Source organism: Hippoglossus hippoglossus, chromosome 3 (assembly GCF_009819705.1).
Source record: "Hippoglossus hippoglossus isolate fHipHip1 chromosome 3, fHipHip1.pri, whole genome shotgun sequence".
NCBI classification, from domain to species: domain Eukaryota; kingdom Metazoa; phylum Chordata; class Actinopteri; order Pleuronectiformes; family Pleuronectidae; genus Hippoglossus; species Hippoglossus hippoglossus.
The window spans coordinates 9,607,069-9,634,647 of record NC_047153.1 but is presented as its reverse complement, the minus strand read 5'-3'; the positions used below and the strand labels follow the sequence as shown (position 1 = coordinate 9,634,647).

Below are 27,579 nucleotides of genomic sequence, written 5' to 3'. Positions count from 1 at the left end.
AGGTGTGAATGCAGTGTGAGGTTTGTACGACAATGGCGTCAGACATGTTCACGCAAGTTTGAGCCGCACACGGAACATAAGGACCGCGCCGGCTCATGTGGCCGAGCAGATGTGGAAAGAAACAGTAGATGAAAAAATTGAGAACAGTCGAAAGAGGAATAAATGTCCAGAGGATCTGAGCGATTTGAACCCGTGTTGATTTCCTTCCATCAATTTTGAGTCTCAGCTTTTTACAGCTGATAAACTGCTGCTAACTCGTATTAAGATGAATATATTTGTAACTGTTAACAAAGTTGTAACCGTCGACTGTAAAGATGGACGTCATGGCAGCCCCCCCCTAAAGGTGAAACCAATTTATCTTGATCGCCTCCTCCATGGTAGTGGACGGGACATGCACCAAACTAAGAAGTCAAACTTGGCCGGACTTCAGCACCACAGCTCCACAGCTCGATCACTACTGAGCAGACTCTGGCTCCAAATGAGGGCAAAAGCGTAAGATGGTGGCAAATATATCCAAAATAATCTGGTCGGGATGCGTCGTTCATCTTTATATTCTATGTCTATGGTTGTAACATATTTAGATGATTTATTCTGTATTTAATCAATGACAATTATTATAGGGAAAGTTCAGCAATGACGCTGTGAGTAATGCTCACGTTTGACTGTGAGCATCGTAAGAACAAAAACAAACAAACAAAAGAAAACCTAAATTAACAGTTGCACAAACACTGACGTAGATTCAATTCAGTCCAATGTCTTTGGGATGTATGAAAAACAACAAACACCTTTTTCCGTTTTTTTTATTTTAAATGAGTTTCTAAAATATGTGACGATACAACAGATGAGTCATTTCAACAGGATTGTAAGGAAACAAAAACAGAATAATTCCCGGTTCAACCTGTCGCCGGATGAACTTGATTCTTTTGTGCTACGTTCTGGACGATTATACCCTTTAGTTCCTTCTCGCACATTTGTTCTCAGAAATGTTTCCGAGACAAAGTGACAAAACATCCTGGCACAAAGAAAATCAACGCAAATTATAATCATCAATATTGCATCCTGTGACTCGTATGGATTTTTTTGTGTATATATTTGATTGTACGGATGCAGATAACAATTTTTTTATACAAAATACAAACAATTACATCAACGCTTTGAATATAAAAGACACCCCCATCGCCCACAAGGAATGAAAAAGACTCAAAATGAGCAAAAGAAAGAATAATATAGAAAATAATTAAATACCAAAAATAATAAATGCAGTAAGTTTAAAGTCTTTTTAATTGAATATAACTAATGACATGCATATGAAAATAACCATAACACGGAACTATAAACTACAAGGTAAGATAAGATACAGGGTCAAGGTTTAAAAAGAATACTAGACGCAGTTCATAGGAAATACTATTGTGAAAGGAATGTGATATATATATATTTTTATATTGCATTCTTCTGGATTACATAGAAAGTGCTTAGCAACATCGTCTCTTTGCTTGCAGGGAAAATTATATATATTTCCCATTGTTAAGAATACATAAATGAGAGCCAAACATTTTTGGCAGTGCACTTTGAAGGATCAGGTAGAGACGCTGCTGAATCTATTGGGCTGTTCATTTTGATTTTCTTTGTTATTTGTATATTTCCATCAAATCAGATGTTTGGTGAATCACTCTCTGTGTCATCACCTCTGAGAACAGAGCAGTGAGCAGCCGTCTGTGTTCCACTTGCCACAGTTTCCTTTTGAAAAAGGAGATTTTATCTCTGATCCATCATGTAGTAAAACATGGTCTTCAAATGCATTAGTGACCTTATGCAAATGAAACTTTATGAGGCTTAAAAAAACAAGTCCTTGTTTCCCTTGTTAATGTTGATTAACTGCGGTGGTGTTGATGACGGACAAATCTTACAACTGTCTCTTTATAACTAAAATGTATTTTCTGAAATCCTTTAGGTTACATTCAACGCATGTTTAATGTGTATGTTGTGTGAAAAAACTTGCTGTATGCTGTAGATGTCGTTTAAGAGATAAGAAGTGAACCTCAAAGGGCTCTGAGTTTAGCCAGAAGAGCCTCTACATCCGACTCCCCGTTGCTGCCGCAGCTGCTGACTGAAGCACCGGCGGAGGACGTCTGGAGGCCTGGAGGCTCTGCTTCGACATACATCTCCCTCTCAGTCACTTTAACTGTCTGTCTCTCCACCACCCTCTCTCTGTCCAGCCCGTAGCCGTGACCCGGGGTGTTTCTGTACCTGCGGCCCGGCTCCGTACAGGCCGCGGCCCTCGACCTGGCAGCGGATGGATGACCCTGAGGCTCGGCAGGGGCCCCCTTGGTAGGTGGAGCTTCCTGCAGAATGTTGCCCAGGTTCAAATCCTGCCGAATGCGAGACCTTTGTAAAGGCACCTTGTTTTCTGTGAGTGAGAAACAGACGAGAGAGGTGAGCACAGGAAGAAGTTGATGTGTTACTGACTCGTTAGACAAACGGAGGCAAGGGAGTTAATCAGATGACAGATTAAATTACATGCAAGTTGGAGAGTAGGAGGAAGGTTAAAAAAAAAAAAAAGCAAGTGAATGAATGGAAAATGTACTGCAGCAAATATGATATAATGAAACAACATTGGGAAGTAACAGGAAGCACTTTAGTGAGGATATACAAACACAGAACGTACAGTGTGTAGACACACGTTGATGAGGACACATTATCTGCAGCGGAATGTGTTGGCAACCAGCTCGATATGATGAAATGGATGTGGCTGATCAAATATGTCGCCCTTTTCCAATCTCCCAGTCCTTTTTCCCTTTACCCTCCCACCCAGCTCCACCTCCCCTGATTCCACCATCATCATCCATTCTCCTTCCTCCGCTTTTCATCTGAGCTCTGTGCTCGTACAGAAGTCCTCTTCATCTTTCTTATTTCTCTTACCCACAACTCCCCCGCACCCACCCACCCGCCCGTCCGCCGCTCTCCTCTCTCCTCAGCCTCCCGCCCACACCCCTCTGGCTCCCGACTTAAAACATACACCCAGGCCGACAGTGAAACAGAGCGACGGCCCAGATCAGACCTGCGTTCTGAATTATAATCCCTCTGAGTAGATCTTAGACTTCATCATCAGTATGTGTGCGCTGGAAGGAGAGGCTGAATCCATATTCATGTGACCTTGAGCGTGAGGCTGAGAGGAGTGGCGCGAGGAAAGACACCACCGCATTTAAAGTTTCCTGAGCCTGAAATGTCTGGCAAACAGGAGTCAAACACAGCAGAGCAGAACAGAGCGACCCGCTCTGTCAGCCAATCGGTAATGAGTTTGGAGCGTGGCCAGTCAGTCATGACAGTGTGTTTTATGGGCCGCGCTGACAAATGACAAGGAACGTCCCTGAACACAACCTCTGACAAATAAATAAGGATAAAGGGAGGAAAGAGAGCAGACAAGAAGGAACTGACTTCAAAATTAAGCAAAGAAACACAACGGCCCCACATACAGGATGTGCAAACACATACACACACAGAGACACACACACACACTAAAATTAGATAGGCAAATAAGGCAGTGGGTATTTTAAAAGGATGAAATGAGTGGTGGGTTTTCTTACTGCTGTGACTGAACATTCACCGCAGCTGAAAATCCAAGTCTCCTCTAATTATCTCACCCTTTCAGCTTTCTCTTCCTGTTTGTTGCTGCGCAAAAAAACCCCGACAATTACTCCCCACCGTGGATCCTCCTGCTTCACACTCCCTTATCATGTCCCGTTCCTCTCTCCTCCCTCTAAAAACCTGTCATCTAACCCCCCATGTCTGTTTCCTTTCTGCTCCATCACATCCACAAACACACAGTTCGTTTACAAACAACACACCCACGGATTCGTGGCTGATGTTGGGAAAATTATCAATCGTGGTATCAGCAATTTGCATTTTAATATCTTGTTTACACTTCTGTGGAAATTCTAAACTGATGCCATTTCTGTCATCGACGAGAGAAAGAGAGAACACGCAAAGTGGGTACTGTCTGATTTCAAACACGCAACTCTTTAAATTAATATTTATTTCTGAGATCATTAGCAGGGTTAATCATTTGAACATTTTCTGCTCTGCATTAAATCCTAATTATATATATATATATATATATATATATAGAGAGAGAGAGAGAGAGAGAAATACAGAGTAATACCTCAATATTTAGACTTCAAAAAGAGATAAAAAAAAAAGAAAACACACTTCAATAAGACCTCTTATCCAAAAATGCATTTCTTTTCTTCCTAACAGGGCTCTGCCCTTTAGTGGTGAACATGATCAAAGTGTTGGCAAGTTCAGTTTCTTCTCACTCTGCCTGTGACACCTAGCTGCCCCTTCCTTTGAAGCCCTGCTAGCTTCTCAACAGACGCCTTCATCCAAGTTGTAAAACACGTCTGGGAGATGTAAAACACGTCTCATCTCAAGAGTTGGTCCTTTAACCAACAACCGACACAGGGTTTTATAGGGGAACGAGTCAAGTGGAATTTTAATGGAAATAGCTGCTCTGGTTCATGATCAGGAATTTGAAGACAAGGCTGGTGTCGTTTACAGAATACCTGCTGCGACGTTAGGGCTGTGCACTCATCTCTCTGAAACAATTCGACATGGATGCACATATGTGATATGCATCCGATATGGATATCATAGATACACCAAGAATCAGTACATTCTAATTCAGCTTTTGTTCAAATTAAGGGTTTTGTAATTGTAAATTAATGAAGTTGTTTGCAGACGATGACATCAATATGCAGCATGAAAAAGCCACTGAAATAACTTCCTCACCATCAGTAGTCACAGTGCTTCAACAATTTAGAATCACACTCCTATAACCTTGTAGGAATCCTGATGTCACCGAACACCCACAATCAACACTCACTTCAGGCAGTTTATCATTTTCATTTCATTTATCCGTTTCCCCTTTAACAATTAAAAAGTAACAAAACTTTGGACAGACCCCAAGAAAGATGAAGATTCACTTCGATTTTGGCAACAAGAGGCTACTTGATTAATTTCATGGTCATTGTCATCCATCTACATCCTTTATGAACAAGACTAAAAGGTTACATGTCCTTGAAAATAAAAATAACTTATTGTTTCAGTTATTTCCTTTGACCTTTGGAGGTTAGAGACAAGTAGCTGAAGTTCACTGGCTTTGTTGTTAGCTTGCTTCAGGTCGGCTGCAGGCTACAAATCTGTCAGCACGTCCTTGTTCTTGTATCTTGCTGTTTTCTTAAGAACGAGTTGTTCTCATGCCTCTTTTACTGATTTGTTTTGCATGTTGCATCTGTTTGTCAAATTTAAACGAATATATATTTTAACTTTTTTTCCACTGCTGGAATTCTTGACAAATATATGTATAGAATTCGGGAGCTATATGGAGAGACAGAGAATGTAATCTTCACAACCTAATGTGACAGTAGTCCATTGGAAAATTGCCTCTGTCCAATATTAGAAAGTTGTTTTCCTATTCTATTTGCAAACAGCATCAGAAAGGAGTTCACATTTCCTTGTGTAAGATAATTTGCTCAGCTTATATTTGCTGCTTCAACTGACGCAGATGAGCTTTTTCTCATCTCCCCCCCCCCCCCCCCCCCCCCCCCCCCCTCCCCCCCCCCTCCCCTCTCCGGCTCTCTTGAAGTTTGAAGATGTTAGCAGGCGGGCAGGCTGAGGCAGGGAGCCTCAGCAGAGACACACAAAGTGAAGTCTAGACTGCAGCAGTGCTCGCTTGTCTTTTCCTTTCCCCGACTGTTACAGATACGCTGCCTGCCACCATTGTGGTGACAATGAACTCATCTACATGAAGAGCCGTTAAAAGATCGGAGCAAAACAGTCGGCACATGAGAAAGCCTGGAGATTGGTATTTTCCTATGTCTGAAAAAACACGAACACAATGCGATTTTGCTAAACTACCGGTCTATCAAAGCCCTCTGTCTGCCGCTGTCCTTTACTTTGCTGGAAGGCACAGCGGAGAAGAAAAACAGGGATAAAAGAGCTGGCAGACTGAGCTTGTTGCGTCTCTTCTCGCTCTCTGCTCTGCTGTAAAATGTGCCTTTAGACTGTCTCACAGCTCACCAGCCACTGACACGGGGTTCTTATGCAGTATAACACAAGCAAATTCTCAAACAAAAACAGACTAATCACTGCTCTGAATGGTTTGAGAGTCAGGAATTTCAAGATGGAGCTATGTCAGTTTAATAAATTTCTGATAGGATGGCATTTTTCAGGAATGTAAAAAGGCCCCGTCCAATGAGGAAAACAGAGCAGTCATTTTTTTCCCCCTGCAAATAGCTGCGGAGAGGAATTCACATTTTCCTCTTGTCAGATCATTTGGCACATTTCCATTTGCCACTTCAAATACAGATTCAGATGAGCCTTTCCTCTCATCTCCCACTCCCCCTCTCCTCTCCACTCTTATGAAGTTTGCCGTATTTGATCACTTTAAGAAGAGAGTAGTTATGCAGACTCGCAAAAAAAAATACAGAAAGTGAAGTGACTTATTCTCTCTGCGGAGTGACTGACACAACAAGTTGAAGTTAGTAAGATCAAACACAGACTTCTACAGCCGCCATATATCACAACACAGCTTGCAGGGTTGGCAGTTCACTGCATGTTCAGTCTAATGACGACTATTTACCCCTTTTTTTAAGTGCAACATCAGTTTACTGCCTAAGGTTTACTCCATGTATATACTTTTTATGCAAAATGTTAAACTAGGGACAATCCATTGATTTATTGGATTACTGATTCATTTATTAATGGTTCCGTTTTGATTCTTTGTTAAGATATCATAAATTGTAGAAGAAAATGCTCTTTTGCTGTGCGTTAAAATGTGGATGTCTCAGTGTTATGCATCAGAGAGGCAGCAGAGCACAGATGAGAGAATACAGAGAAGGGTTTATAGTTTTATAGGCTTCAAAATGCTCCAGTATATTTTCCAGTGTTTCAGAAGTGAGTAAAGACTGGTGTTGGCATAACTGAGACACAAGTGACACCAAAGCTCAAAAGTCCATAGCTCTTATAAGGGTTAGGTCCGGAGGTCTGAATTTTCACTCGGGTGTGTTTGATACGATTTCAAAGGAGTATGGTGATTTTCATAGTTCCAGCATGAAGTATGCCCAAGTTATTTTTATTCTAATGTGATTTTTTGTGAGAAGATATTTTTGAGGCATGTGTGCACTGTTCAGGTTTTGTTTTGGCGCCATTAAACTAGATGCTACCTTTCACCTGATGTTTTATGCATGTATTTGGTGTTCTTCTGTTATAAGCTTTTTATTTATAAAAAAAAAGGTGAATATTAAATTTGACTGAGAGTTTGGAATAATTGTAATGTGAATTATTTTAGCAATGACAATCCTGTCGTGAACATCTGATATTATGAGAGCCTATATACACACACACATGCACATGCAAGCACAAGAATAACAAGTCTAATTTCCAGAATGTTTTTTGGAAATAGCGTTTCAAATAATTTCAAATAAATTTCAAAATGCAAAGAAAAATGTCCTTTACAAAATCCCAGAGTTCAACTTGGCCTCTACTACAATATCATGTTTTATCCAACAAACATTCAAAATCACCCACAGTAATTCACTTTTCTATCATAATAAAAGACAGAGAAAAGCAGAAATTGCTGACATTTGAGAGGCTGAGCCAACAACAGACTGGGGGGGGGGCACAAGAAGCAGACAACAAACAACCCTCAGAATCACCTCCCCTCCACTGGACAGCTGTACAGTGCCACTGAGGTCAGACTCCAGATGCAAAACAGTCTCATCCTTTTGTGTCTGTGAGCATGAGAGCGTGAGTACAGTGCTGTGCAAAACTGCCATTTGATGGGTTTGTGCTCAGGCAGAGGGAAGCTGCATGTAGAGAGCTGAAAATGTATGGTGTCATAAATGTGTGTCCCCAAGTGAGTCTTTTAAAAGCTAAAAGCTAGTAGGCAGCTTGTTAGTTTGCCCGTGTGCATTAGGCTGGGCGTAATTAAATATCATTACCTGGCAACACACCAGTCATTGACGGTTTGTCCCTTGCTTGTGCATCGTAGTTCACTGTGTGTGTACGTGTAGAGCAGCTTGTCGAGCTTCTCCGCCGCACAGAAAGAAGCAGCAGACAGGATTAAAAACAAGGACAGGCAGCAAGAAGTGAAAGAGGAGCGGAAGGAAGGAGGACGGCAGTGGAAGAAAGGGCGTGAAGAAGGAGATGATGACAAGACAGACGGAATAAACAGCTCAAGACAGTGGCGTGGTACGGAGTCAATGAGTGTGATTTGGACGAGACTTAAATGGAGTACAGGAAACAGTGCGACCAGTGAAAATTCATCGATACTGCTGAATGCCATGAAGTTGCAATTGCACAAATCTGCAGAGCCACTCTGATTTGAAATGTGGAGTCGTGCGGCGACACCCGAGGGTGAGACGGATAGGAAGGCGTGAGGATTTAACTAGGTAACATTGAGTTAGATTCTTTTATTACCCATTGCTATTGACTCCGACCACCTGCGAGGTGGAAAGACAGAGGGAGGAATAGGAAGAGACAAGAAGATAAAATATAAGGTGTGTGGCTACTTTATGGGAAGAGCACTTAACAATCCCTGTGGGTAAAGTCTGCAAACCAGCACTGTTATAAGTAACTAAAGCCCGTCCTGCTTTCGCTGGTTCAGCTGTGATTTTATTTTCTATCCCTCCCACATTTAACAAACCCCAAATCTTTTTTGAAACACAGAATAATTTATCATAGTGTTCGTTCAAAAGCAACATAATTTGGAAGCTGTCTGGATTATTTTAGTTTTGCTCCATGTTGCGTACGACGTCATCTTGCTCCCAATGGAAGTTGTTTTTGTAGGTCAAGACAGCAGCTGGTTGTGGAGTTGGGGATGTGAAGTATTTTATTGATCATTGGATCAACCAAAATACATTTGCTTCCAGCTTACTTTTTAAACATTTTTTTTATAATGTTGTAGATTCAATACCTTTGTGTAAGAGAGTGAAAAAACTAAATACAATAATCTGACATTAAATTCAGCTCTGGGATGTTGTGATGAGAACTGTCAGTATGTTAAGGGAAATCTATTATAATACGAATAATCAGTTATTCAAATAATAAATAAAATATCTGTAATACAATTATTTGCAGCTCTAGAGTTAAGTATTCTCGTCAGACATGATAAAATAATGCGAGTTTCGATTTCTTTTTTAATAAGTTTATTAATAAGTAATTAATTTTATTTCTTCAGGAAAAACAATTAAGAATGAAGGAAAATTACCAAAACATATCTCTTCGAACTTACATAATTGAATTTACTGATGGAGATGAGAACAGTGCTGGCCCCTCTCAGTCCCTACTTCTTGTGGGCTATTTGAGGAGAGCTCACACAATTGGAAAGACTTTAATTGGTTTTATAATGCTTAGGAAATAAAAGCTGCCTGTTATTTTAAGTGTACAAAAACTATAAGCTGAAAATAAAAGCAATAAAATCGTGATAAAGACATCCTTAGCTGTAATCTATGGACACAGTAAGTGAAGCCTGGATAACAACCAGAGTATTTCAAAAGAGAAAATGGGGGCAGTTCCTTGACATTAATAGGCCACGACTCACCTATAAAGAAAACCATGGTCAACATCCCTGTAAATATCTGGACATGGCAATGGTCTGTGCACAAGCACAAAGCACAACCTTATAAAGACATGACAACACATTTCATCTGCAATTCATAAGCAGACGTGATTGAGTAATATTAAAATCCAGTCAACAAGCAGTTGGTCGGGGTGTTGTGGTGGTTCTACTGCTTAAAACCAAAAAGGGCAACGTAGAAAGAGCTGAGCTGGCTGTCCCTCAAGTCCTCTGCCCCTCAGTGTGAACCCCTGCCACTGTGAGCTGCAGCCAAGCATGACATTGCGTTAGCACGCCTTGGTAAGTCGAACAATGCCTCAAAAGTGACCCTGGTTCCCTGCCACTAGTATTTCTACCCTGCACACTACTGGCTCCCACTGCGCACAATGCTCTATTGAGAATTAAATTAAAATAAACAGAGCTTCTGTTTTGATTGACCACAAGATTCCCCTCCATGAGGTTTTCCAAAGCATCGCACATCAACAACATTGTTGTTGTGACAAAACAGTGACTGACAGACAGAGAGTATGTACATCATTGAAGGTTTGATTGTTGCTGGTGGCGCAAACACAGGGATATCTGATGTCACATCTTATGTAGCTAATTATTCATATAATCATTATAGCATAATGGCTTCAATGTGTCAGTGCCCAATTGATTTAATAGACCGAAAATAGGTGATTAGAAATGTTGAAAATGTACAAAAACTTTAACCTCAACTAAAGACAAAAGATGATTTGTACCAAATTTAGCGTTGTTCAAATTTATATTTGTTGACACTGGGCAGGTGAACAGAATAAACAACTTGTACGTCTCACCGTGTGCCTGCCAGTGTGTTTGGGTGTGTGTGTGCGCGGCAAAGCACAATGACGTTGGGGTGAGGCTGGCTAAAGCCGGGGATATACTTGCTGTTGAAACACATACTTGCTGATGTACTACGTGTGTTACCAGAGGATACCACTAGAGGGAACACCGGAGAAATCCGACCATATAGAACTTCCGGATTTGCATGATGTGAACAATAAACATGGCGACACTCGAGGAGGTTACTATTTTGTTCATTCTGAGGTAAGGGCAGAAAAAGAAACAGCAGCGCCATCGTAGATGGTCTGTAAGGCCGTTAAATCAAACGAGGCGTGACTATGGTGACTTTGTTTCTCTCGTTCTGCCAATGTGAGAAATTGATGATGAAAAACACCACCAGTATTTTCCACATTTCAGGCATTTGCTTCACTTTCTGGAGTCTATTTCCACGTTTGTATACAATCTTAAGATATATTCATTATATATATATATACACAGAGATAATTGGTTGTTTATTCTATTAGCCTTAAAAATCCATTATTTGTTGGACTATTCTTTGTGTAACATATAGAACACAGATATATTCACACTACTGGCCTAACTGTGGCTTTGAGGGGAAAAGGAATAAAGTTAAATTAATGTTTGTTACCAGCTTAGAAATAACATCTTGCAGAAATAATGACTTTCCACACTTTCAACTGCACTGCCACATAATGAAAATAGCTCCAGAGGAAAAAACAACAACAACAACAACATGATGTTTAGTGTTGTAAATTACCCATTTCAAGCCTTTTAGTTTTTACTATCTATTACTATCTCTGTAAGTTGTTAAATTTTATTCATTTACCTAAAGACTTGCTGTATTTTTAGACCACAGCCCGCGATAACACAAATATGCAATTTGTAACACAATGTGGGAAAGCATGCAAAATATCATCTACTACTACATAAACAAACCTGTCTGCCTGTATAACAAAGGGAAAATACACCTGGCAGATGGTTTTAGTAACCTGGGCTCTTACTCCTACTTTACTCTCATTATAGCAACATGCAGGGTAATGGACTGAGAATGTTTCCTCATACAGGGACAGCAGCACGTCCTGCATGGGGGTCTGCGTTTCTCTGTCTTCCACACACAATCGCACACACATAAAAGCAGACATCAGACACAAACACAGCGAGACAACCTGACAGACACACATCACTGCAGAGAAGTAAACACACACATAGATAGACACAATGTCTTTTTTTTTAATAAGCACCAGCCTTTTCACTGTTACAGGTGTACACAGTATACGCCGCTGCCTCTGGCATGAATTAAACATGTCTCGGTTTCAGGCTCTGCTACCTGTTGTTTTTTGTGTGGTTACTTCTGGTAAATATCCCCAGCAGTCTTAGTCTAATGCATATGTATTTCCCCTAAGTGGCTTCAAACTAACTAAGGGTTTCTATCACTGCTTTCTCAAGGGGTGTACACCTGTCACACCTGGAGAGGAAAATATTGATCCTTCACACGCCTCCAGACATGAAGCTGAAACAGACTCGCAAATGTATTCACGGATAGACAGGCGGACAAGAGCGCACATTCTTCTGTTTGCTTGCAATCAGTCAGTCGCATGGACTGACTCAAAAGAAAGTTATGTGACAGCTTCTGTCTTCTGCAGACTCTGGCAGACTACAGAACACCCAGCCAACAACAACCATAATCCATCTGTATACATAACGCATTTAAGTCATCATATTTCTGATGAATTCTTGTGCAATGCAGAACTGAAAACACAAAATCTGAATCAGCTGTATTTGCCATGTATGTCTACAAATACTAGGAATTTATGCACAATTGCCAATTGTCTTAATTGCACAAGACATACAGCAAAATGAGACTACAAAAAAGCTAACAAAAGAAAAATAAATACTATGTGCAAATGCAATGGTGCAGAATGTCAGTAGTGGATTTGTATAATTTACAGTAAACGCAATCTACATTTCTTGTTATCAAGTTTTTTGGCTCCTTTCTGTGTATCTACAATTAATGAGTCCAATCCCTAAATAGCCATTGTGTGTGACACACTGAAAATCACTGCTGCAGACCAGTTAGTCTCAGACACTTTATTTTTCTGAGCTTCTTGTTCCAAACACTAGAAGTCATGGTTCCAAAAAAAAAGAAATCTGTAAACTTATTTTCCTGATACCAAATGATATGAAAGTTAATTCTGCAGAACGCCCCACCCGACAGTGACGAATGAAGTCACTCGCGTTGCGGCGGCGTTACAGAGCGGCAAGTCTCTCCTCTTACAAACTCTCTTTGACAAGTACGGACAGAGGCGTGCACAGAGCACGCACAGTGACAGCGGACGAGTTTCAGTTAAGCTCATCATCAAGTCAGTTAGTTACAGCTCATACGACGAATCACCAGCATGTTTGTTATTCTAACCAGCGATGGCAAAAAAAAAAGCTGCAGATTTTCTCCACTCCAAACCCCACCCCCGATGCCATCGTCTAACACAATGTTTAACTGTACACATCATATTAAACCAATTCAGTTGACTTCATATGACAAAATCTGGATGGAAATTATAATCTTGTTTACTTATTGATCAGACAGCTGCTGATATGAAGGAAAACTTTTAATCATTTCAAGCTGTTTCATTAAGATTGTGTTCTTATATTGCTGCTTGTGTGTAGACAACATTTAACATTTAAAATCGGGCTTGTTGTTGTAAACAGACCAACTCAACACGCAGTTGGTCATTTAGAGACATTAAGCAACACCACTTGACATTCATTAACACCCATGAATGCTAGAGATAAAATCAGCCTCTCTCTGAAATATTAGGAGGTAATTAAATAGTTCTACCTCCAACAGAGGACTTTTCTTTCTTCTTGTCTCTTGCAGTTTCTCTGAGGTGTTTCTTTCTTGCTATTGTTTCTCCTGCCAGCTGAGGGGTTGTGTTTAACACTCAGGCCGACTCTGACAGCTCTCAATATGCAGGGCCACTCCTGCCAAACAGACTTATGAATTCCAAACAGCCCGGAGTCATGCTCCATATTTCATTCAAGTTGAATATTTAAAAAGATCAACCCACTCAAAACCCTATAAAACCTATCGTTCTGGGGCCTTGTGTCCTAAAAATAAAATCGCATCTGCCATATTGCATTACAGACAGCCACATCAGCCTCCATCTCTTAACCATTTCCCCCTCTCTGTTCCCCCCTCTCTCTGACAAAACCCATCTGGTAACCAGCCTGTCTCCATCAACACAAGATTTTTTTTCTCTCTCTCTCTCTTTAAAACAACTGCACACTTCTTGCTGCAGCCTTTATCTCATTCTCCTCCGCTCTCTCCCTCGCTGTCTAGAACTCACTCTTTTTCTCCCTCCTCACTGATACTGTAACTCTCGCCCCTCGGCCGTCCTTCAGCCTCATCTCTCCTCAGGTGATCACACAGACGGCCAGGTAGAACAGAGTGTTTTCCTCTCTAATGCAAAAATGGTTCCTTACTTCTCACTTCATAAAGTGAGCAAAATAAAATAAAATGAAAACCCATATGAGATTTGACAAAATGCAGCTAAATTAGTGTAGATAGACTGCAATGCAGCCGGCTTCTGACAGCCCAGCCTCAGTCAGATCAAAGTGATCCAGACTCTAATTTAGAGAAAGAAAAAGTCAACATGGACTCATCAAAGTGTGAGAAACGGACAGCGCAGCGAGAGCGAGTACGTGCGGTTGTGAGCTTCGCCTTCACAAAGCCTATAGCAGCCCTGGAGGTTTTGCCCGGCTATAAAATAACAGTAACATAATTCAGCGTTAAGCATTAATTTATCTATGTATATATATATTATACAATAATTTGAGCATATCCATAGCATGCATTTGCCTCAGAGTGCTTTAAGTAAAGCATAAATATCACAGTGTGTTTTATCAGAGAATATTGCATAAATGTGACTCTTGAGAAAAAAGTTAATGATTACATTTTAACTTAAAGAGCCTAATATTATAATAAATAAACGTCAGACTATTGAAATGAAGGAGGTTCAAATACTTATCTATCCATCCATCTATCATCTATCCTGTTTTTATTTTATTTTGTGTACTAATTGAAATTTACAATATGCAAATTGTATCCTTCCACTTGATTTCAGATATTATCTTTGATGAATAAACTTGACACACATATGCAGAAACCTGTGGGCAGCAGCGTCTGCACACACCCACCAGTTGGCAGGAAAGAAATTAGATCAAATCAACCCATGCTAGAATCAAAACAAACACAAGGCGGTGAAATGCAGAGTGATGGTGACATTAAATAAATATCATTAACATAAAATTGGTAGATTTTTACTCCAATGTAGGACACATATTAGTGTTTTTATTTTCCCAACAGACTTTGCCAAATTAAAGTCAAATAACTAGATATGTGAGCAAAATACATCAAGGAAAAAACACTCAAGTCAACGGAGCAGCAGAGAACAGAAAACATGTGCATACAGTATAAAGACTGGCATGTTTTTCTTGTTTTCTAACTGTTTGCGTAAACCTTACACTGCAGCTGCTTCAAAGTACAACACAGATGTGATTGTGGCTTTTTCTGTGGAACACAAGTGAACTACTTAAGTGGAGACAAATTTTGATTTTTTGGCTTCACTAATTAGAAAAGACAGTGGCAAGCCCAAATCTAGATTTCAAAAACAAGCCATTAGGAAATTATGGGTCATGTCACAGGCAGTACATGCTTCTCTGCAGTCCATAGGCTGGGGGGCTCTTGGGCGTATTTTGGCGTGCGTGCGTGCACACAAACACAAACACAAACACATGCACACAAACACACACAAATTAGGTAATACCTAAGTGTCATGTTGCCCCAGAGAAAATCCAGACTCTGTAAAGTGTCTGGTCTGTCTATTTCTTCTCAGCAACTCGACTCTGTGACTCATCAGTGAGAAGAAAGCAAAGATCGCATGGTACCACCACGGGGCTTTGGGGTAATATTGCTATGCTCTCCTGAAACCATTGGAGCTCACTGACATATCAATGCAATTAGAATCATGGCTGTGTCCCAGTGAAGGTCAGCTCGCACCACTCAGACTAACGCAGGGAGAAACAAAGAGACAGTACGGGAGTAAAAGAGCAAGGGAGGCAGTCAGAGAGGAAACAAATTAAGTGACAGGGTAGCTTGGCTGAGCTTAGCTCAGCCTCTGTCCAGGGGCCTCTTTCTCTAACTCTCACACTGGCCTGGCAATTAAAAATACATGCATCAATGGTCTACGCAACTCTCTGGAGAACATATAATAATGTATTTACACAAGCCACACGCAAGTAAATTGACGCAGCAATGCGACAGAGTGTGTGCAGCCAAGTGCGTGCCTATTTCAGATTTATTTTGCTCTTAGAACTGATGTCTGGCCAGCCTTGTTCCATTCAATGAACCTCTAATCAATGCAGCAGACAAATGATGTGGCAAAAATGGAGGTTACACACATCATGGCTCAGGGGAACGCATTAACCTGATCACCTCGAAAGGTATGGATCTGCCCAAAGAAAGCTGTAGTTCATCTCCATACCTTGATTCTACCGCAAGACAGACATCAGTTGACCAAGGACGGCTGTGCTGATGAGATTGGACAATATTGATTCTAATCAATAGAGGGCTGAACTGAAGAGTGTGCCCTCTCCAGATGAAGAAACACATTTAAATTATGAATCTCCGTTATGCAGCGAGTAGCAGTTAGTAAACATCTAGGGGATAACTTACAAGCTGCCTGGGACCTCTAGCAGCGACCTCAGTGTGTGTGTGGGTGCATAGGTATGTGTGTTTGTGTGTAGGTGTAGGCAATAAATGATTATTTTAGTTTGTATTTTAACGTCCAAGTGTGTACAATTACTCCACCACTGGTACAGCACATGTGTGTAATATCTGTGCATGCATTGATGGTTATGCACAAAAGCATCTTTAACAGATCTGGCCTGAGGGAGAGCCCAGTGCTTTACTGTAAGTGTGTCATCCATCTCATTCCTTTTGAGAGCACCCACGGGGCCCATAGCATCCATGCTCCCCTCAGACATGTTCTACTGTATGTCTCGACAGTCCACAGAGTCAGCAGCAGTGTGGACAATAGAATAGATTAATATTGTAAATGGCAGAGCAACACTGCCAAATGGGTTTCAACGCGGTTCAAGCTTTGACTATGACCAAGTGCAGCTTTTATATGAATACAAACGTGCACAGATCCAAACGCAACTGCATCAACTATGACAAAATCACAAAATACTAGCCTTATACACAAGTAATTGGTTTCGCTAGTTCATGTTAGCCTTGACCTAGGGACACGTGGGGCAGATAAGGAACAGGAGGTGTTTGTTTTGTAGGTTAGTCTTTCTTCTTTGTACATGGTTATGCTCAAAATGAACATTTACAGCCTTCTTCTGGTTAAAAACCTTGAATGAAACAACAAAGTAAACACACACAGACACACTAGGTGTTGCAACTCACCAACTGGAATCAATGTGCCGAGCTTAATGTCTAAGATACAGCTGCATTGATTCAAACTGCTTGAAACCGAACAAAGCTGAAACGTCGCAGGCATTTCTGAAAAGCTCGATATGACAGATACCTTTTCTTAAGCAGGTAATAATGTCTTTTAGTGTGTGTGTTTTTCTCCCTTGTATCTGCCAGTCTTATCAGCTCAGTGAAAGTTCAGATCATGAGTTAACTGTCCCTTGCACAAAAGAAAAAAAAAACCTGCATTCTGCTGCCCTGTGCAATGTAAAATTGGCAGGGATTTTGAACAGAATCCCAAGTAGAAACAAACTCTGAATATTATATGATATTATTAGAATTTTGTAAATACAATGCAAACAGTTGTAGGTAAGCATAAACACTATGCAAAACGTCATCGTTACATGTAGCATTGAGCGACTCAAAGAGGCCATTTTTAAAATGGGACGAAAATGTAGCTCTATTGTCCAACTGAATGGGTTATTAAGTTTCCACCACACAGAGCTGTTTCACATCGTACACTTTGTTCTTACATTTAACAAGAGGTATTCCATAAATTACTACAATGGCAATTAGTAGAGCGCATAACCCCTCCAAGTCCCAACAGTCCCCATTAAATTCAACCAAACTGCACCAAGTCCCCTAAATATGCCAGATTTTTTCATCAAGATATATGTTTTATTCCCAAGGAAATTGGTGGGAAAAAACTAAAACAAAAAAAAAAAAAAAACCTATTTTGCTAAATTGTATGGGTTCTTTTTTGGCCCATGTCCCATCATTCCAAGTTTCATGGAAATCCCTTCTGTAGTTTTGTCATTTTACTGCACATTCAACTCTTACATAGACTCTATGACTGGGTTCTTGTAACTTGAAGAGAATAAATTAACATGGAAGCACTGAATCGAATTGTGTTTGATTACTTCCTTAAAACACACTTTGATCAAGATGTATATTAAATCAGCTGCATTATGCACAGTAGTGCCATTTATTCAACGCAGCCAGATGTATGAAATAACATCTAGATATGTATCTGTTTTCTTTAATCAGCCAATGAAAGGAACAATGGCTCAGTGTGACACATCAGAGCATACAGGAGCGCCTGCGGCACAATCCTACTTGTAATTATCACAGCACCAATCAGCAAACACTGCACAAGACAAACACAGGAACAAAGAAAAGACAGAGAGGGAAACAAACAAGTAAATAACTTCAGAAAGACGCACCACGACAGCGTGTAACATCCTCTGTCTGAGAATAATCAGGGAAGCTTTGGTGCTGTCGATGGAATTGATCAGGCAGCAGATATAAAACAGAGGGCGAGAGCTGGGCACTGTAGGTACATGGGTGTGTGGCTCCTGCCTGCTTCCGAAACTTAGTTAAACGACAGCAACTTTCAGCTATAACTGCCTCATTAGGATTTAGCAGAGAGAGGTAGACTAGCCAGGAAGGTCACTTTAATAAACGGCAAAAAATACATATCATATCTTACCACAAAAACAACAGCAATAATCACCTCAGAAAAAAAACAACTCTCTCTACACCCACTGAGAAAATGCAGGTATTTGTGCAGTGGGAAATGTGTTTTGCATAAGTAAAGTCAATAATGACGGATAATGACTAGTGCAAAAGGATATGAGGATACAGGACAGAGGTATGAAGCGAGGTATTTATCACTGAAAGCCCTGCCCAGCCTTGGTAAAAACAACAAGACACATAAATAGATGTAAAAACGGACCCCAGCAGAAGCAATTATGCAAAACTGCAGAGGAATTGGTTACACTTCTGCTATCAGATGGAAAGAGAGCGCAAGTATCACACAACAGGCAACACATGCTTATAGGAAAGGTCTGATGGAAGTAAATGTGGCCGATTCAAAATGTTTTTCAAAATAAGATACACTGGCTGTAATAAGTACTCATTAGTACCTTAATGCAGGTTCTGAAAAGTGAAATTCAAAAACTTGTTTGTAGGCTGTATAGATTTTACAATCATACACCTAACTGTGACAGAATGATCACCCACCACTCAACTCATTTAATTCTTGGCAAGGTAAAACGTTCATTCAGCCGAGATAATGACTTCGTTGAGACTTTGTCAATGTCGATTGCAAACCCATGAGCATAGTCTTCCTTCTGAGTTGTATTTTGTCTACCAGTTAACTGAAATGTATCAATCCACAGGCAGACACCCCTCATCACAGTCAAGAAAATCATCTGAAGGCAAGATTCCTGAAATAAGCAATGCCTCCCACATATGCAAATGCAGTAAACAGACTATGTACAAGAGTTAAAGTAATGAAAAGACTACATGTGGGGGAGAGAGAGAGAGAGAGAGAGCGAGCGACAGAGAGAGAGAGAGAGAGAGAGAGAAAGTACACAAAAGTCACAACAAAGTATAGGCAAAAGTTAGCCTGGAACCAGGCTGGAAACACATCCACGACTGCAATTACAGCAGTCACTTCAGCGATGCTAGTCTAAGGCTCTGGGCGTGCACAAATCAGGTTTTGTTTGCACTGACTTCATATCTGCCAAACCACTTGGCGAGGAGGCCAAGCTTACATTGTTATTGGAATTGCTCGAGTCTGGACATAATCAGACATCTCTAAACCAAGAAGGAAGATAACAGGAGAAGAACCAGACTACATATTTGGTAAGATCCTTGGGTTTAATCCTGGTGTATGGCATACCCACATTTAGCACCGGTCTGCAACCACAATCTTGTTTTGCAGCTTTAGATGGGTGATGATAAAAAACTCTTTTACTTGAGTTAATAATTATGCTAACATAATGCCAAATTCACCAGAATGGCAAACAAAGAAAAAAGCTAATAACAATAGTGACACATTTATACTGGCTATAGGGATTTTTCTTTAAGAGCATGTGAGAAAGACTGGACAATTGTGTAGAGAAAAAGTGCAGAATTAATTAATGTTTTAATATAGTTACTTGTTAATACAATTAACACTTTGTGCATCGGGCCAGAGAATGTTTCGATTAAGGGAAACAAGTATGTTGGCAGGTGGCTAATGATCTGAGGTAGCTGAGTTACCAAAGAGCTAAAAGTTGGAGCATGACAGATGCATTTTATGTGTGTGTGTGTGTGTGTGTGCGTGTGTGCGTGTGTGTGTGTGTGTGTGTGTGTGTGTTTGGGGGGGGCACTTAAGGCAAAACCTTGTTTATTTAAAAAAATCATTCATCTGAATGTATGCTTCAGTAAAATGATAAAAGCTGACATTTTGGACGTTTTATTACTGATCTACAGACATTTTGCAGATTCTTAAAGGTCCAGTGTGTAAGAAAAGTTGAAATTATTGGAGATTTTCAATTAAGTCTCAGATTTTTTAAACCCCACTGTATGACTCAGTCGAAAAATCTACATTGGAAATTTGAATTACCTAAAATTAGAGTCAGCACTGGTTAAAAGAAAATCCTGTATCGTTTTTGCTAAACATATCACGTGAATCTTAACATTTCTGTTAGATTTTAGATGCACATACAAAAAATAATTACTCAAACAAAAATAATAAAAAAAAATCACTACATGCAAATAACGAGATACTTCACTTCACTATGTGTGAATGAGTTAATCACAACAAAATGACTGAGAAGATTATGAAATAATTTTAGCACTGACACTATTTTTGATTACAGACCTCACTGATTATGATGTTGGAGGCTTCACAAATGAGATCGCTCTTTCCATATCTCTCCCTCATTAAGGGAAAAGCTACAGATATCTGAATGAAACTGGTTGTAATCACCAAGGTCTATTCTGATACTCAGCAGAGTGCAGACACACACACACAGCCTTACAAAGAGATGTATCTGGAGCAGAACTGGTGCAATCAACACTAACACCTACTGCAACAGGCTGCTTTGTGGTGCTGGATGGTGACTACTAAAGCTTCATTGCTATAGGTGGGTGGACAGAGAGAGATGATCTTTGTAAAGCTCATGTTTCCCACTCAGCATGTACACAGTCACTGCTGTGGATAAAGCACTGAGGACACAGAGAAGAAAACAAAGCCAAAAGAAAATGGAGGGCTAGAGTAAAGAATTGCCTTTATTCTTTTTTCCCTCCATCACCATCACATATCCCTGACATGTGGCAAGGCATGACTAATACCAACTGATCACACGTGTAAATATAAATGTAAGATGTGATAATTATTGCAGGCGTGTACACAAACTCACGTACGTCCTACTACATAAATCAATTTTTCTGCTCACCATAGCAACAGGAACATGACAAGTGGTGACTGGTCCGCAGCTCAGGCTTACGAATCCTTTCAACTCAGCTACCTGGATGTTATTGTAATTTGATCATTTGAACGGTTTGCTGTGCACGTGTATTAGCAAGAAGGCCCCAAGACACAGAGACTGGCGCATACGCTCGTCATGCTAATGTCTCCTCCTCTGTGACTCCTGATTCAAAATGCTGGTGGGATTTTCTACTGGAGGACTGTGACGAATCCTGACAACATCTACCTTGTTACTACTCCTCCTCCCCGCTTCCCTCACCCCCTTCCTGTCACGCAGAAGGCGTTTCTGTGACAAGCGGACAAAACACCTTTGTGGCAGAGGCTTTGGCATCTGTGTACACTCGGAACAAGGAGCAGAACATTAATTCCTCATCACGTACCTTGTGGACTACTAATAGCTAGATGGGAGGTGAAGAACTGGTTGAAGGGATGCACAGTAGATTGTTTTATACCAGATGTTTTTAAATCAGAGGAGCCACAATTTGAATAATGGCATACATTATTAAGCCTATAGAGGTAAAGGATATAGCCAGGGCCAGCTGATTTCCTGCAAATTTGTATTCATTTATCATCCCGCTCAACATAGTGACAGTGGTGAGGAATGATTTTACACAACACGTACAAAAGGAATACATGAAAAACAGTAGGGTGCACAAGGAGAGAGCATGAATACACAACGAGGATACAATGAACAAGCTAAAAGGTTTGAAACAGATGACCGGGAGAGGAGAGAAGAGGGAAAAACTACAAAACCAGAAAAAGCCCAGGCAAGGAGAGTGGGATTTATTTTCACCTGTCAACAGCACTTAAGGCCATAAACACATACAAAGCTTCTGCCTTCAGGGCATTGGGACAATATTGGTCAGAGTGTGTGTTTGTGTGTGATGGATGATCCCCCGTATTTATGTAGTTTGTCATCAGGGTGTTGACATAACACAACCCGGGCTGAATCTAATTCTCATTGAGAAATCACAAACTTGTGTCAGCCAGTACACTGCTTGTCAATGTAAGATTGGTGCAAATGGTGGCAGTGTGAGCTCCAGTCCTCAGACGGCAGAAGACAGAGGAACGAGAAGGAATAAAAACAACCCTCAACCTCATTAATTGGTTATTATATCCCTGATTTTCAACTACATGCTGTATAGAAAGATGGACGACATGACAGCTCTCCAACAGTGAAGCCGAAGCATCTCTATCTCTCCCTAGTGGCTGGCTGTGGTTAAATACATTTCTCTTGAAGTTTTTCTCACACCAACACATGTTCAAGGGTTTTTCCTGCACAATTCATTATTATTTACTTGATATTCTAAAAATGTGTTAATGTGTTGGTCCTTGATATCCGCACATTGATATGATGAGAACATTTCCTGAGGATGAACAGCCCTTATCACACTGTTGCAACATCTTGAATGAGAGCATGATGCAAACCCAGTAGTGAGCTAATCATAAACAGAACTGACTGAAGGGTGGAAATGAACCTTTCATTCAATTGTGGATCAAAAGAAACAGTACAAAAGATATGAATTCAGTACCCCTTTATGAAAGCTTCTCCATGAGGGATTGGTGTCCAAACTGTGCTTATAGATATTAAAACACACAACAGGCAAATCAACTCTGAATAGTGTCTCTGAGGACATTGTCCCAGACAGAAAAAAAAACAGGTGATGACTTTACAAGTTATCTGAGCCTTCTGGGGCTCCCATTATTCTCTGTACCTTCTACTGAACGGTCCCAAAAAAATGGCCCCTAACATTTAAAAACTGCAATGTAAGACAACTACATTGTGACCAATTAAGGGAGGCAGGGAAACAGACAGAGAGAGAGAGAAAGAGAGAGAGAACTTGATGATTACAAACACGCCTGGGAAAATGAAACTGAAACCGCAGGTGTTTTAAATCATTTGTCATTACGGCTTCAAGTAGAACATGCATTCATGCTGTGTAATGTACAATATGCAAATCCAGATCAAGTCTGCAGTTACTCTCCGACTGAAATTAAAGCTGCTTTCAAGAAGCAATAAATTAAGACTCCAGATTTACCTCAGAAAATAAAAAATGAAAACTTTAAAGTTACTTTAAGTAAGATTAGAAAATTAGATGTTTCGAGACTTTCTCGACAGCTTGCGGACTGATTCTTCAGTAAAGGGTGAGGGACAAATCCAAAGGGATGTGACGTTTATGCAAACTGCTTCTCTTCCACTCCTGTACAGCGCAAACAGTGTACAACACTATGTTAGCTCAGAAATGGAGTCTATTAATGTCGACCAGACGGGCACCTAGCCCAAAACAACATATCCATTCAGAACCTGTTTGTTTGTACATTTTATGTCCATTAGCTCAAATTTAGTATTACTCACCGCACTTAAATCATCTGTTTTTAACCGACTCTCGATCCATTGCCAGATTCGTTCAGTAAAGGTAACGTGACTCGAAAAAATAAAAGAGTCATTAGCACATCAGTATAAATTAAATGAGACTTGTGATGGAAAACATAAAATCAAAAATGACCTGTGGCATATGAGCTTGAGATGATCCTCTGTCAAAGCTGCCCAAACAGCGCTTGATAAGCTTGATAGCTTGCTAAAGCAGGCAAGCTAGATAACACCGATATCTATATATCCTACTCGTTCTTATGACTAAAGTCTTACATAACCAGTAGTAATAGTATCAAATACAATAACAGTGTTAATAAGTCACCTCATCTATTAACATGTTGTCATTTAATCATGTCATCAATGTCAGGATGCTGGCTAACGCCTTCCAATGGTGTGGGAGCACATGCAAGCACAAGCTGCTGACTGTACACTTAACTGACACAGGTATCACTAATAACAAGGGCTTTCTGAATGTTACACATAGAACTCATAACAGTCATACAAATCATTAAACATCCAAGGATGTGAAAATGGTGTGTATTGTACCCAAAAGATCAGGGGTCCGCAACAAAAGAGTATTTTCATTATCCATTAATGTGCCGAACAGAGAAAAATGCCCTCGGTCTGACCAACAATTTAAAACTTAAAGATACTCAATTTATACTGAAGCAGCAAATCATCATATCTGTGTAACTGGAACCAGAGAAAATTTGGCCTTCAACATTCAGCCCTCATAAAATTATTTTATAGTAGTCAGCCTGCTGATCTAATGCGGGTTAAATAATGCAGTATATCTAATGTAATATATATTCTGTACACTCCGGTGTGAGCCTGTGTGTGGGCAGATGACTGTACGTCCCAATGATTAACTGAATGATCGAAACAGAAAGAGAAAGATACTGCAAAAGAGAGAGGGAGATGGGGAGAAGGAGTGAGAGAGAGCAATGTCTCAGATGCATGTGTATAGCCTGCCAGTTTGGCTCCGGCGGACAGTGGCCTTGTTTACATGATGAGTAGAACCGCTGGGGCGTGATTAGGCCCTGTTACATTCTTTTTCCCTCTCTTTTCCTCTTCCTTCCTGTCATCTCTTCTTTATCAGTCTAACTCCTCTTCAGTCCCCTCTTCCTCTGTTTACCTATGTTTAAAAGCAGTTCCACCCGTGATTCCATATATTGAGCTACTATAAAAAAACATGTGTCCACTGTGTGTTTCACTATAATCCCATATTGCAGAGAGGCACACAGAGCCCCCTGTTGGTTAACTTCCCCGGTAGGGAAATAGATATTGTCTATGAAAACACAGAGATGAAGATGAACATATCGCAAGATGATGGAATAATGTTTCTTAGACAGAAAAAAAAAATGTGTGTGATTTTGTCCAGTTAAGTTTATCAAATGAAGCTGGGTAACTTTGCATATGAAGTGGTATGAGAACATATGTCCTAAAAAAACCAAGATGCCTGAATTGCATGTTTTAGAGCAGAGGCTGGAGGCTCGACTGTGCCAACAAAACACAAGTCAGTGGTGTCAGAAATGAATAACAGCAAACAGCTCACTAACACAAAGCAGAGGGAGGGAGGGAGGGAGGGAGGGAGAAGGCCGCAAACTTCTTCCTCTTCCTACTCACCACGCTATCTGATTCTCAATGTGGATATCTGCTTCTCTGTGAAAAAGCATTGTTACTTTTTGTTTCGTTATTTTCTTGAAATTACAATTTAGTTCTTACTATTATTATACATTTTTATAATAGAACATTTCCTCTCTGTCGTTGTAGGTTGAGTTTTTTTATGTTCTGAAAAGCCCACAGATGTCCTGAAAATGAAATGGAACAGCTGTGACCCTGAGGTAATGATTTGAAATGGGTTGACATAGACAGGGTCAGAGTCAGGTGAAGACATTTGAATGACAGGGGCAAAATGGTGCTTGACGGCCAACCAGTTAGGGAGTGGTTTCAACTGTCATCTCCGTCAACATGGGAATAGGAGCAGGACGGAGGGAAAACTGTGTCTCTGTGTGTGTGAGAGAGAAAGCGAGAGGGTGTGAGTGTGTGTGTGTATTGAAGAGATAGAGAGGGTGAGTCAGGGAGAGAGAGATTGTGCTGATGCATTCATGAGCCAAAGACAACAACAAAAAAGAGGACCAATGTTGTAGTGAACAACAATAGTCCTGGAGCTCATGTTCCCGAGTCTACACTGTACATCGTGAGATTTTTGGTGGAGGCTGAATTACACTATGAAATAACACAGCAAAATACATAATAAAAAGGTTCATACGATTTACACGGACAACTTGGCTCTATGGAATCATCAGAGGGATGAATCAGTTGTTTTACATATGAAAATATGAAATGTGCATGATGGTGCACTGCAGCTAAGCCTTGCCTTTCACTGCCTTGTTACAATAAACCTAGGGCAGAACATTAGGAAGTACACGGATAACAATGTAATTTAATGATGCAGTAAGAGATGTGAGACGAGAAGTGGTCTGAGTGGAACAGCTTGAAAAAAGGGACAAGATGTCAGACTTTGAAGTGAAGTGGTCATGGTGAACAAACTCAGCTCAATGTGTCTTATTCATCTGATGATACTTGAGGCAGGACAGAGTGCAGTGTGATTCATTAGCATTAAAATAGAGGCGACACTCTGAAGCTTTAGGGCTGGGAATTGATCACAAGTACTTTTTTAAGTATGCGCCAAAATCTGTCCCTGGCAACAAGTATGAAAATTGTCTAGTTCTGAAAGACGGCAAGTTTGGTTCAAATTTGATTGAATATTTTTTTGACTAAAGTCATAGTTTGGTTGATTTTGACCTATTATCAACTGAGGTAAAGCTGTCGCCCATATACAATGGGTTAGGACATATTTGCATACGTGTATTAGAGACGTTTGGCTTGGTTGTTGAACAGAGAAAAGTTGAGCAGACGAAACATAGTAATATTCCTCAAAATTAGGTGTTACGTATCGCTGTGGTGACAGAACTGACACTCAGGCATTGAATTATAACTGAATATTTCACACAAAACCAAGACCAAATGAAACTCTATGTGAATGTCTAAATTGTCTTTAGCCCAATACTTTTTCATCAATCTCTGTGAACTACTGAGTCATAGCTTTTTAGCAAGACCTTCCCTGAACGACTAAATAATCAGTATTTGTTTAACGCTAAACAATGAATCATTGTTCATCAAAAAACGCAGTGTGCATAATTTTAATCAAAATGTATTTAAAGCAACTCCGATTAATATTTTTCTTGATAACAATATATAAAATGACATTGTGAAAAGGACCACTGATAAAACTAGAGAGAATTATCACCTGAGTCTGCAAGTTCCAGCTCATAGTTTGACAGCAGGCAGCTGTTTCCACAGGCAGCTCAAAAACCGCACTGTACATGAACTGTTCAGCAACAACAGGGTCAGAAAGTTCCCTCTGGAGAGGCCACGAACAGACAGATAAAAGAGAGGGAATATTGGACTTACTGCTGTTTCATATGCAGCCGGAGACTCCAAATGAATGATAATGTTGCTCTGTATTACAACTGGCTGTGTACATGAGCAGCTGTTTGCTAACAAGTCCGACATATGAACTTAAAAAACAGTTAGTGCAGGTTAAACCTTAGAATAACTAATCAGCAGGAAACAGGGTTTTTCCTGCAAGTACAGATTTTTTTTTACTATTTCTCACACATGCATATACCCACAGTCTACTGATAGTCACCTTTTAAAACCACCTAACAAACCCTTGGATGCTGTCTGTAGAGGAGGGAGGTGGTGCATAGATTCTTTCATTACTGTGTCCACCTTATCTTTCCAATTCTCTCTGTCACTTTGTTCTTAGTCAGCAACTCGACCTGTTTCCTTCCCACAAAGCTTGACTTTTTTCTTTTACAGTTTTAAGCTCAAAACATCGTAGATATTAACCTACATTACACTTCAACTGGGTATTGGTCAACCACTATTTGTAGTGTGTATTCTCTCACACACACACACACACACACACACACACAGAGAGGCATGGGTAACCCAGTGTCCAC

The 27,579-nt window shown here is 40.3% G+C and overlaps 1 protein-coding gene across 5 annotated transcripts in view; it reads right to left on the bottom strand.

Moving 5' to 3' along the window:
- Positions 1-783: 783 nt before the first annotated feature.
- LOC117759243 (protein diaphanous homolog 3-like) overlaps positions 784-27,579 on the bottom strand; it is a 153,625-nt gene continuing 126,829 nt past the window's right edge. For 4 of the 5 annotated variants that reach the window (XM_034581280.1, XM_034581284.1, XM_034581283.1 and 1 more), the window contains one exon: positions 784-2,407. In XM_034581280.1, coding sequence (XP_034437171.1) covers positions 2,040-2,407 — 368 coding nt within the window. In that variant the 3' untranslated portion in view covers positions 784-2,039. The remainder of the gene's footprint in view (positions 2,408-27,579) is intronic. The other variant, XM_034581281.1, reaches the window with a different exon arrangement.